This window comes from Pholcus phalangioides, unplaced genomic scaffold (assembly GCF_987345545.1).
Source record: "Pholcus phalangioides strain wild (caught in Gottingen) unplaced genomic scaffold, Ppha-v1.0 ptg000009l_1, whole genome shotgun sequence".
In the NCBI taxonomy this organism is placed as follows: Eukaryota; Metazoa; Arthropoda; class Arachnida; order Araneae; family Pholcidae; genus Pholcus; species Pholcus phalangioides.
The window spans coordinates 7,358,754-7,371,424 of record NW_028301602.1 but is presented as its reverse complement, the minus strand read 5'-3'; the positions used below and the strand labels follow the sequence as shown (position 1 = coordinate 7,371,424).

General features: G+C 36.8%; 1 protein-coding gene across 3 annotated transcripts in view; it reads left to right on the top strand.

The window, feature by feature from the left end:
• Nucleotides 1-12,671, top strand: part of LOC149081684 (cell adhesion molecule Dscam1-like) — a 174,460-nt gene that overhangs the window by 98,567 nt on the left and 63,222 nt on the right. For all 3 annotated transcript variants that reach the window (XR_016193327.1, XM_089237084.1, XM_089237085.1), the window contains exon 4: nucleotides 6,432-6,581. Coding sequence is in view for 2 of the 3 variants with exons in the window: in XM_089237084.1 (XP_089093210.1) it covers nucleotides 6,432-6,581 (150 nt within the window). In the remaining variant the exon portion in view is untranslated. The remainder of the gene's footprint in view (nucleotides 1-6,431; nucleotides 6,582-12,671) is intronic.

Genomic DNA, 12,671 nt, shown 5'->3' with positions numbered 1-12,671 from the left:
ATGCTATTTTAACTATATGTTTTTGTTTTATGGATCTGTGAAGCGAAATAGCAAATTTCCAGAACAATTTGGAAACTTTTAATCTGGATTATTTTTCAAAATTAAAGTATTTCTCCAATACGGAAAGTACGGGAGAAAAATAAATTGGACTTTGATTTAAAATTTGATGGCATTGATCACTCAATATTTTGTTATTATTTGGATCATTTTTAATTTCAGTTTGATAAATAATTATCGTAATCATTTTTTCTGTCAGAAAAATAAAAAAATACAAATTTTCGATTGATTTTCGAAATGAATATTTAAAAACAAATAAATTATTATAGATATTTGAATTATGTGTCGATATTGCGATAGTCGCATGGAGCTATTAATGCATCCAGTAAACTGCAAAAAAATCATGTGATATAGTTGTGACGGTAAAAATGTGATAAAACCCTGTGGGTATGCATATAATCACCGACTATAAACTGATAAGTGATTCAATTTATGTGATATCTCCGCATGATCTCGTCCATATTTATCGTAAAGTTTTACTAACCCAATTCATTTGAGAATTACATATTCATAATCACCAACACCCCCTCCCCCCAGACATGGTCCATATTCTGTCCCCTGCGAGATACAAGCGGAATTCATAATCACCGATTTATCACATTCACCGTAACATAGACATACGTTTAAAGCAAAATAAATTAATACGTTAAAGTATTAATAGTTAATAAAGTAAATTAATACGTTAAAGTAAGAGACGCCTGGCAGTCGAGTGGTTAGGGAACTGGCTTCTCACTGTGCAGATCTGGGTTCGAATCCCGGTTCGGGCATGGATGCTTACTAACACTAAAAAATTCCCTGGACGGATCATACTGATCCCTTGGGAATACGTGTGGATCACGTTGTTATTACTATTATTAAGTAGCAACGATTATGAAAAGGTCGATATATTTATATTAGTCTACTTTGGGTGGGGGGGGGGAGGGTGTCACAACCTCCGGTCTGTGGGTCAAAATCTGCCCGCGAAAGGGAGGTGTTTTGGTAAAAAAGTATCAATACACACAGCACGATGCATGCAAACGCTGACCTTATTTCTTTCATAAAAATACGAGAAATCACACGGGTTATCAGAAATTATTGCCCAGGAAAAGGCAACTAAAAAAATTACAAATTTCCGCAAAAGAGTTGCGAATTGTAGACCAAATAAAAATTCTGAAATCAAGTGTATAGTCACATATTACAGGCAAAAAAATCCTCAATGCAATAATTTAGGCCATGAAAATAGCCTTAATAAATGCTCTCAAAAATTCAAGGGAGCCTCGTGGAAAATAATTAAAAAACAGGAAAATTCATGTGAATAAGTTGGGACGACCAAATATACGGAAATGTCCCGTAAAATACGAGTTGTAACAGGCAAGCTGTTAACAAGGATGTACAGTAATACTTTTATTCACGAGACACGTGAGATTGAAGTTGTATCGAGAGAGAAGACATTCTCGGGAGTTCGATTTTAACCTTCATCACGAAGGGTTGTGTGTTTCGCATGTTAATGCAAAATAAAGGAATGCGTCATGTTCGTCGCTTCGTATACACCTCACCAATCGTCACATTGGCGCCCAACGTTTAAAATAGACGCGTGAGTGTTTTTAGCTAAGCGGACATCCTAATTAGGTAGCAAGTGAGTGAAAATGTCTTACTTAGCGAAATATCGAAAAGACGAACTCCGTCGCCTTGCCGAAGAGATGGGTGAACCTACCGAACCCGAGATGAAAGTTATAGAGCTGAAGAAGCTGATTACGTCCAGTAAAGAATACGATGAGGTCTTCGCAAAAGGAGTGCTACAGACCCTCGTAGAAGAGAGAATTCGACAAGAAGAAGCAGAAGAAAGAATTCGACGAGAAGAAACAGAGGAGAGGATTCGACGGGAAGATGCCGAAGAGAGGAACCGGCGAGTAGAAATGCAGTTCAAACTCGAGAGACTGAGGATAGAAGCGGAGAAGTGCCAAGCTTCCGTTCGACCGGCTGTGACAAATCTGGACTTTCAAGTGTCGGTTCCGCGTTTTGAATCATCAGATGACATTTCATTGTTCCTGGTCCTGTTCGAACGACACATGGCATTACACCAGATTCCGGAAGAATTGTGGATTACGTATCTCATCAATAGCTTACCGAAGGAGGTGGCTAGGATCTGTGCCAAGGAGCCTGACGAGAAGTTCAAGGACTATCGGTATGTCAAGGAACTGCTGTTAAAGCGATTTAAGCTACATGCGGACAGATTTCGACAGCTTTTTGTAGAGCATCGGAAGAACTCGGAGAGTTCATGGCGTGATTTTTATTTTGAGTTGAAAACGTATCTTGAAGGGTGGTTAACAGAAGTTAAGGTCACAACATTCGAGGACTTGATTAATCTAGTCATAGCTGATCAGATGAAGAAGAAGTGCCCTCCACAAGTGAAAGAACATTTCATCGATGTATGGGCCATGTTGATCTCCCCATCGGAACTAGCGGAGAAACTCGACGCGTATGAAGATGCCAGGAGTACTTTCACAAAGAAATTCAACCAGCAGTACGATGTCGAGGGTCGTCGAAAGCAAACACCGAGGAAATATCAATGGACGTCATCAAAACCAGTGATTCGTGCAGATGAACAGACACTTCCCATGATCAGCCTGGATGAACAGCGACCTCTAAGCTGCTATGGATGTGGATATCCGGGGGTAATTAGAGCGCAGTGTCCGACCTGTAATCCCGAAATGACAGCGACAACCGCTCAGTTTGGTCAGTTGAAACTGAATCTATGCTCTTCTGTAACAAAACCCGTAGCATTGTTAAAAATTCATGTAAATGGCAAAGTGGGAACTGCCTGTGCCGACAGCGGTGCTACGCACTGTATCGCAAGTGATACTCTGCATCGTATTTTGAAAGAGCAAAACGCCAAATTCCATCAGGAAACTATCGAGATGCGTCTTGCAAACGGACAGCAATCAACGGTGAATGTGTGGACCACAACGGTATTGGTCAACATCCAATGGAAGCGACTAAGGACGAAATTTATAGTTCTTCCTGGAATCGTCGGTAACAAAACTCTTTTGGGAATCGACTTTCTAGAGAAAGCTGGTATCGTGTTGGATCTCAAGCGAAGGCAATGGTTCTTCGGGGAAAATACTCGGAAGCGATTCCACTTTGTGAACGAGTCTACGATTAAAACTGCTCAACATGTAGTAGAGCATGTTAACTTGAATTCTTGCCAACTACAACAAGTTGAAGGACAGCAACGGAAACAAGTGCTGAACAGGTCGTGGAAAAAGAATGAACATTTTTTCAGTCCAGGGGGAGGAGACACTCCCGAAGGCGAAGTTCACCATGGTGATATGGCATCGGAACGTCAGCGGTGGGATCAGTTTAGACGTCTCAGGAACCAAACAGGTCGCGTCCGTGACTATCCACGTCGTGTTTCTGGCTATCCACGTCCTGCTGTCCATAGCGAAATCCACCGATCCGCAAGAAGCTTTCATCACCAATCGGTGCAAAGGCAACCACAAGTTACTCCGACAGGCAGGCAAGTACTAGACTTACGTTTCCGCAGAAACGAACGAGTCGAACTTTCCGGTGCCGGGCGACGCAGTCCAGGATCACCAGGATATTATCACATACTGCATCGTTGTAAAATGCCAAGCCAAACAATAACGTCTAGCAATAGCTTCCATGAGTCAAGGACCCAAACAAGTATAAGCAGTGCTAGAGAAGGGAACGATAAATGCAAGGGGAGCAGCATTAAATATTCTGATCAAAACCCTAACGCGCGTCGATCAGAAGGTGGCAGCCATGCCCAAAGAATTCGTGAAAACAGGTTGACTCCCATGCAAAGCCTTACAAGAGTTTCTGTGAAGCAGAAAGTGGAACAAAAACGGGATGAACGCAAAGGTTATGTTGACAACGGTTCCAAACAGAGTTCTCGAAGGAAGAACTGGTCGACAAAGTTCACGCCACAACGAGATGGACCGTACCCTGTGCTAGCCCAGAGATCGCCTACGAGGTACATAGTCACTCATCCGGCCAAATCGGGTGTCTCTGTCAGCGTATATCGTACTTCTGCTCTCACACCATGTGCGAAACCGGATGCTGTATCCGTAGTGTCATCACGAAAGAAGGGACGACCACTCAAAGTTGGAACTAACAAGAACACTGAACAACGTCCCATAACGCCTATTGCTGGTTCCTTGCCGGGACGTCCGCGAAACCAGAGGGGGAGTATGTAACAGGCAAGCTGTTAACAAGGATGTACAGTAATACTTTTATTCACGAGACACGTGAGATTTAAGTTGTATCGAGAGAGAAGACATTCTCGGGAGTTCGATTTTAACCTTCATCACGAAGGGTTGTGTGTTTCGCATGTTAATGCAAAATAAAGGAATGCGTCATGTTCGTCGCTTCGTATACACCTCACCAATCGTCACAGAGTCACTTTACATGCTCCCGAGTGGTGGAGTGGCAAGATTTTCGTCTTCCACCATAAAGGTTACTTTCAAGATCCACGGGTTTGAATCCGGGAAAGTACATCAGAAAAAAGTTCTTTACCTACCTATCCTGTGGCGACTTCCGATGAATGACACCTTCATTCAGCACCTCATTTCCCACCCATCCACTAGTCCGAAATTGCAGAATGGCGATATGTGACCGGAGTTGGTGTGCGGTAAAGTAGTCACCCTACATGTGCAAGTAAAAGGGCGGCGAGTGACAATATTGCTGCATATCTGGCCCACGGACTGAAAAGATTGTGCACCCCCTACCGAGGTCAAAAATCCGTCAACTTCAAATACGGTAATTTACCAACAGTTTCAAGTCCCATAATTCATTGCTAAAAAAAAAAAATTAAGATAAGACTAATAATTAAAAGTAATTAACAAAGGAATAATGTTCTTCTATAAATTTGTTTTATCGAGAATTAGCGGAAACATTCTTGTCGATTAAACTGATCATGTTATTTGATCAGGTTGTTACAAAATAATTACCAAGAAGGATAAGTTGAGGGAAAAAAATATGCAGCAGCAAAAACATTGTGACTTTTAATGAAAGAATAGATCTTGAGTTGTGCTACAAATAATAACCTTATCCTTTTTCATTACGTTACTGAACAACTAAAGTCGTCTCCTCTAACATCTTTACATAGCACCTGAGAAAATGGAATATTTTCATAATCCTTTCCGGGGATTACATTTTCCCGGTTACGCTTTCTTTTTTGCGGATAATGCGATTAGAAATATTATGAGTAAAAAGGGCAAAGAAGGAACCGGAGTTATATCTCCACAGCTCTGTATATCACTGCAAAAGAAAATTCTAAAGAGAAACTAGTACATGTAAAAAAAAAAAAAACATACATCATGCGTATTATTGGAGGTGTTACCCTTTCAAATAAACATGATTATATATATTTTTAATATATAATTAATATTTAAACAGAATGATTGTATTTTTCATATTGTTAACTCACTCCACAGATTTTTTTAAACTATGGGTCGTTTAGCTTAATTATAATTAATGAAATTTGAAATGAACTGAAATTTAGAATTGGTGAGAGTTTGAAAATTAATGTCGTTAATTTACAACGAAATCCAAAATTCATTAAATAAAACACACCAGAGAGATGTAGATCATTCCCTGTCTGCTTCAGCAAAAATTGCTAATTAGACTTGATGAGGATTTGAAATGAATGAAAATTGAAAAATGGTGAAAATTTGGATATTGTTGTAAGTTTAGATTTTGTGAGAATTCCAATTTCATGAAAATTCAGAATTGATGGGGATTTAAAAGAAATGTAAATTCAGAATTGATGGGGATTTAAAAGAAATGTAAATTCAGAATTGATGGGGATTTTTAATTAATGAAAGAAATACGGTACACAATTCAAATATATACGAAAAATATTTTAACATTAGTGAGAGAAATAATTTCAGAATTAATAAAAAAATCAGAGTTTGCGGAAGGAGTAATTTCAGCATCAGTAAAAACTTTTAATAATTCAGTTTGATTCTCGGGGCTCAGGTACTGTTGGCCCTGCTGTTAATAAATCAGGGATTGGCGTGTTTCACTAATTTTGGAAATTAAATGATTTATCAACCAGGTTCATTGAATGATAATTTTTGAACAAAAAATAGGCCGATGAGTCGTAAAGTCGATCGTTTCCTTTATTTTTGGTCGTGGCTAAAAAGGAACAAGAACCACTGACTTAGTCATTAAAATCTCCACAAACACTTTTAAAATATTAAATATTTTTAATATTAAATATTTTTAATATTTAATATTTTACAATTTTTCTAACTAATTATTTTTAGTCTAATTGATAATTTTATGACGGCTTATTCGAATTTTGGGAATTATCATTGTGATAATAAGAATACCATTGACATGGATTACGATGAATTGTTGATTTTCAACAGCTCGTTCGTACGCTGTTCTGAAATCCGGAGAGCTCTTGATCCATGATGTTCAAGAGAAAGACTCATCCTGGACATATCGCTGCCAGACAAGGCACCGTCTGACGGGGGAGCTAGTTTCTAGCGAGACTCAAGCGAAACTTATGGTTACAGGTAAATATATTTTAATTTTTGTTAATGTTAAATGAAAATTCCAAAGTTCTCGTTATAAATTCGAAATTGACTGTACTACTGACGTCCATTCATTCTTTCAAGGCATAGGTATTTATATTGTGCTTCCTAAGTTGTCAGTACGTGAAATTTTTGAAAGTTTGAGTATGTTAATATGCTTGTTCCAGGAATTAGTCTTAAAATTAGGTTTGAAGTGCATTATTCAAAAGCAAGAGATAAATTTATGTTGTTCATTTGATCATTTTTGTCGCACCACGGCCATTTCTGCACACGGGGGCTAATTAGACCTACGATTTATTGCCGATTCAGAACGACAGGCTTGCTTTTATACTCATCGAGAGGTTAGTGCGCTAAACCCTCGATGGGGGACTCCCTGCGGTAGCATTTTTTTCTGCGGTCATGTCGCCATTTTTGTTGCTCCCCTGTGTCAGGAAAGTTTTTTGACAAGGACGAACCGGGTATCGAACTCGCGACACCTCTAAACATCCTTTGGTACTTTAGGCGAGTTAAATGTATGTTAGAAAGAAAACTATAGGTTTTCTAAATTCTGAGCAAGGAATCTGAAGAACGAAAGAATAAAGTGAAGAGTTTGTAGTAACAGAAAACATGTAAATTTCAGTCTCGGTTATTCCACTTGAATATAATCCCATATACACAGATCAGAGTGGCTTTCTCACCTCTCTACTGTTGCAACCCGGGGGGGGGGGGTCATTTGTCCAAGTTAAGGTAGACATCAGGCACACGTTACTATGCCTGATGTAGGAAAAATAAACTGTTTCCTGCAGTGTATTGTCTAGCACAATTGCCTTGCCTTGATTGCAAGAGAACTAGTGTTCGGATCCCCGTCAGTGCTAAACTTTACTCGAAATTTTCTTCAGGAGTGAAAATACTTCTTCTAATTTTAGGTATCTTTTCTTTTCAATTGAGTTATGTCTCTTTTCTCAATAAGAATACATATTTTTCGAACTTTTAAATATAACAATATGTTTGCGTGTGTGTCTGATGTTGCCCGTGAATGGTATGCGCACAGTATGGGTACTGTGCGCATACCGTGATGAGTTGATGAAATACTGGACAGAGATAGATATTTTTTGTGAAACGTATTTTGAGTCTGCCGTTTACTGTGGTGATTCATATTTAACGAGGATACCGACTCATACTCGGAAATTACGGAATTTCGAAATTTCAAATTTTTTTGCATTGTCGAATAAATTGAAACCATTAGACAATGCTAGCCGGAAAAGTAGTAGCTATGAATAGTGATGTCCAAGAGGTTCTCCTTGGACGGAGTTGGAGGCCATATTTTTTGGACATCCGATACTCGTAGAATGAATTACCTTTTGACGTGTCGTATGGCTGTGTTCATTGTTTCGTATGAAATGCAGCGTTAGCAAAATTGGTGATTGAGTTTAAAAAAATACTGATAAGTGGTTGAATTTGTGATGTTTTTGTACTACCGACTTAATTGCTTTGGGAAATATAATAATTGCTAGTGAAATGATAAATGCAGTGAAATTTATCAACGTTACCGTAATTATTATGCATAGTAACTGATCATTATGGATAATCCCCGATTTATCATATTCACAGTAAAATAGACATATTTTCAGCAAAATAAATTAATACCGTATGGTACAAAGGTCAATTTATTTATATCAATCTAAGTCAGGGGTGGTCAACATCCAGCCCATGGACTAAGAAAGAACACGTGATCAAGTGCAAATATGTGATCTACAAAACAGTAATGAACAAATTGCCAATCGTCGAAAAATAAGGAATCAAAAATCCGAGAAATATCAACAGAAAAATATAAACATTTTTATATACAGGGTGTCCTAAGTCCTAATCAGGCCTTTATTTCATCAAACTTTCATCGTAAAGGTATCGTTATAATTTACGAAATGCTCAAAATGTATTCAAAAATGTTTTACTAATTTCAAGAGTGAAAATATTGTCATAAAATAGAAAATCTGAATTTTTACATGGCCCCGCTCCTCTAACTTCACTATTATAAAGCAGTTACCCTAGCCCCCCCTTCCCTGAGACCAAAATAATTGCCTATTACCAAACGCAATATTCGCTGAGACTTCCGATTTCAGAATTCGGAGGAAAGTTTGGAAAGTACTGAATGAATGAAGGAAACACGCGTTGGACGTTATTTTATGCCGTTCTTCAATTTTGCTCTGCTTTTATGAATTCAAATATGTCAGTGAATATTGCACTTGGACAATTTTCAACCCCCCCCCCCCCCTTCGTTAGCGGACAGTGAAAAATTAGACAAATTCTAATTTTTTTCAAAATTCAGTTTCATTACTTTTTTGTCCATTAATCGAAAATTTCTTATATTCAACGGTGATTGTGTACAATTCCAAGCTCGTACTGGTAAATATATTGATACGGGAATTAGTTACTTCCTTACGTGCACTTAGAAACATGACAATTTATTTTGTTAGCCTCAGGAGAAACAGGACAACTTTTTAATTGGAAGTATCACTTATTTTTTTTTATTTTGTGACACACTGTATTTCCTCAAAACTGGTATAGTATGATTTCTGAACATATTGTGATCGTTTTTTTTTTAATTAGATCCCACTTCTAATAGGAATGGTTGAGGAGATAAAAGCTGCATTAGGACTTAACAACACACCCTGTATATAACGTTTTTCAAATATATGATTATTTAGGACAGATCTTTCGAAATAAGTATCTATACTTGCTGTACATATTATATCGGCACAAAGGTAGAGAGGAATAACAAGAAATATGCAGTATGGAATGAATTATATACACGACGTGATGATTTATAAGGTATGTTATGAACTGTGAAGAAATGTGTATTCTGCTCACGTCAGAGATTTTTCGTAAAAAATTATGAAATTACAAAAAAGAAAAAAAAAAAAAATTAGGACTGCTTTCTGGAGTTTCCACGCACTTACTCCAAACATATACATTATATTGCCCGGTATTAACAAAAGAGTCATTTTCCGACCGGCACTACGGAATTCCTTAACCGTGACCTTTTTATGGCTATAACGGAGCGCGTACAGCTTCGAGCTGTAATATATTGTGCACATTATGGACGTTATTACCAGGAATCGCGAGACTAAATGACGCTCTTAGTATGAAATGCATGTTACTCTAATAGTAAAGATTGTTTTTTGAACTATAGCCTGCTTAAAAATACCGAGAATTTTATGAGCGGGATGAAGTGAGAAAGAGCCGACGTTTCATTAAAGTATGTGCGTCGTTTACCACACCCTAAGAAAAGGAAGAAAAAATTGTTTTGAATAATTCTAGATTGTGTGGGTGCAATTTTGGATTCATGTGATTTTTATGTACCCACACCGATAAGGAGACATGTATCGGTATTGGTAAAACAATAAACGTTAATGGGAAACTGCAGTGCTGATATGTGAAGTTAAGGTTACAACCATCTTTCTTGTTATAGTAGATGCTTCTTATTAGAATCATGGATAAAGTTATAATTCGGGTATTGCTATCACTTTCGCCAAGTATATAAGGGATGAATATCATAGCATGGGAAAAAAATCGTGTAGTTATCAGGACTTAGGTTTCTATTTTTTTTTATCGAAGGTTTTTTTCTTTTTTTCATATTTTCAAGGTAAGGTTCATTTCTTCCGTAGAAGTTATCGTTATCAATCTTTAAAACTGTTAGAATGTCAGAAAGCTCCTTTATTGACAAAAATTTGCGTACTCAGTTCACAATGTGCTAATCCACCCAAAATAGTGACTATGATCGATATACATATCACTGTTTTTGCAATTGTTTTCTTATATTGAAGTCATGTGTAAAGTAAAAAGGACAAAAAAGTATCTTTCTTCAGTTCATAGTCGGTTTTCCCCATCTAATCACATTCACAATTCCTTGGCCGGAAGGCTTTAACAAGGGATCTATGGAACGTAAACTGTACATTATAAAATGTATCCCTATCCGAATTACACATTAAACAATTTCATTCTAACTCCCCGCAATATCTGAATAAAAATATGTATTTCGGTAAAAACAGGGGAAAATCCTATTCTAGAATAATCGAAAAAAAATCATGATTCAACACATTTATTTTGAAACCTGTGCCTGTCGTCCTGTTTCTTTACTTCCCGTTGGACCAAATGGGACGTATGGACATAGTGCTTACAACCGTGATTTTTTCAGATATAGTTATGAATCGGTCATATTATTATCAGAAAGCCCCGAGTCTTCAAGTGATCAGATCAAGCGTCTCATGCACTGTATCACACTTTTTCTATAAGGAACGCAACAGGAACCGATGGCGTTATATGAAAAGAAAAATCACTTTGAATGTAAGGAAATATGTATGAAATATGTCACGTGAGAATAAAAAATGTCTTTCCAGAAAACAAAATCGAGAAAAACGAAAATATATATGAACTCGAATGAGAAATATGATAAGGAATACACAGTGTATACACATAAATCGATATATACACGTGTCTGGTTTTTCCTCTGCGTTGTCACTGCGAACCTGAACATGCTAAAAATAGCATATGAAGGGAAGTACTCAGTTTCTTCCGTTATACAAAACACATTAATTTGTTATAAGACACGTGTAGCTGGTAAAAGAAATCATTCCTACCATTCAAAAGTCAATCGAAGTAATGTCTGACCAATGAGAAAAACTCAATGAGAAAGAAAGCATTTCTTGTGGATTTTTCAACAGCTCAGGTGAACAGCCTCAATGATTCGACACTTTATGCGACCCTGTTGCTCTTCTTATATTTCTCAAGTGGAGCCATATTATATTTTGAGCTTGTTTCAGCATTGATGGTTCTAAGCAAATCCTAAACGTTTTTATTCAGAGTTTGAGTATATTATGTGGACGTATTACCAGGAATCTTAAGATAAAATGACGCTTTTAGAGTTCTACAACCACCGGAAAAAATGCTCAAAAGTACACAGATCTCTTATTTGTTGGCAAGCCAAGCAGGGACGATCAATAACTCTTGCATTTTGGAGTGAAGTATCGCTTGTGCATACACACAGGACAAATATTGATGTTCATTCGTCAAAAATGGTATAAAACTGCAACGCCCCTTTTTTTTCAGATAGCCGTCGACTATGTTTAAAACGCCATTTCGGAAAAAATTATCGTTTTATATTTTCTTCTAATATTCAATTTTTATCAAAGCCTCATTTCTTCTGATTCTAAAACAGGCCTCGTTTTGCTTATATGACCTTAGAACCGAAGTTACATTCGCATAAGTGTTTTTACATCAGGTTAATTTGTTAACAAAACCTTTGAATGCGTTTTAAAAATAATGAAATTTTCGGTGTTTTACTTGAGTTTAAAACATGATTTCAAAAAATCGATTGATTGTATTATTACAAAATTTCAATATGATACTTTGTCATATATTGTTAAGGATATGACTAAAATTTAACGTTCTATATCACATGTATTTAACTAATTAAAGTATTTATATATAGGATATGTTGAATGAAATTTCAAAAAAAAATTCGCACGTACATCGACAGATTTGGGCGTAACTTATGATCGCATACCATAAAAACCTCTAAATTTCATTAGTACTATGCATTACGAGCGTAATGTACTGGGGAAACGACATAACATTTCAATCATAGAATTATTTGTAATCGTGTTTCGAATATTACTTGAATTCTGCTAAAAATTTGATATTTAAAAATGACTCTTTCATAGAAATGATAAAGGTAGCCCAAAATGTATTATTTTCTCCATTTTTGAGACACTTTTCCATAAAAAAAAATGATATTCAAATCACTCTAGTACCTTTTTATAGAAAAGTGCTGAGAAAGGTAATCAGATACCCCAAACGTTGAAAACGATTGTTTTTGTGCTGTGTAATGACAATTTCTTTATATACTACCCGAAAAAGATATCCTCTGGATATTTCAATGCTTTTCAATTAAAGAGTCAATTTTAGTGGTCATTTGTTGTATTGTGTGCAATGGTAACGCACTCGAACTCTATTTAACGATTTAATGCACCATATAACACTCCTAATTTTATTCGTCAAATCGAGGAAAATGGTTATACCAAGGTTCAAAAACCT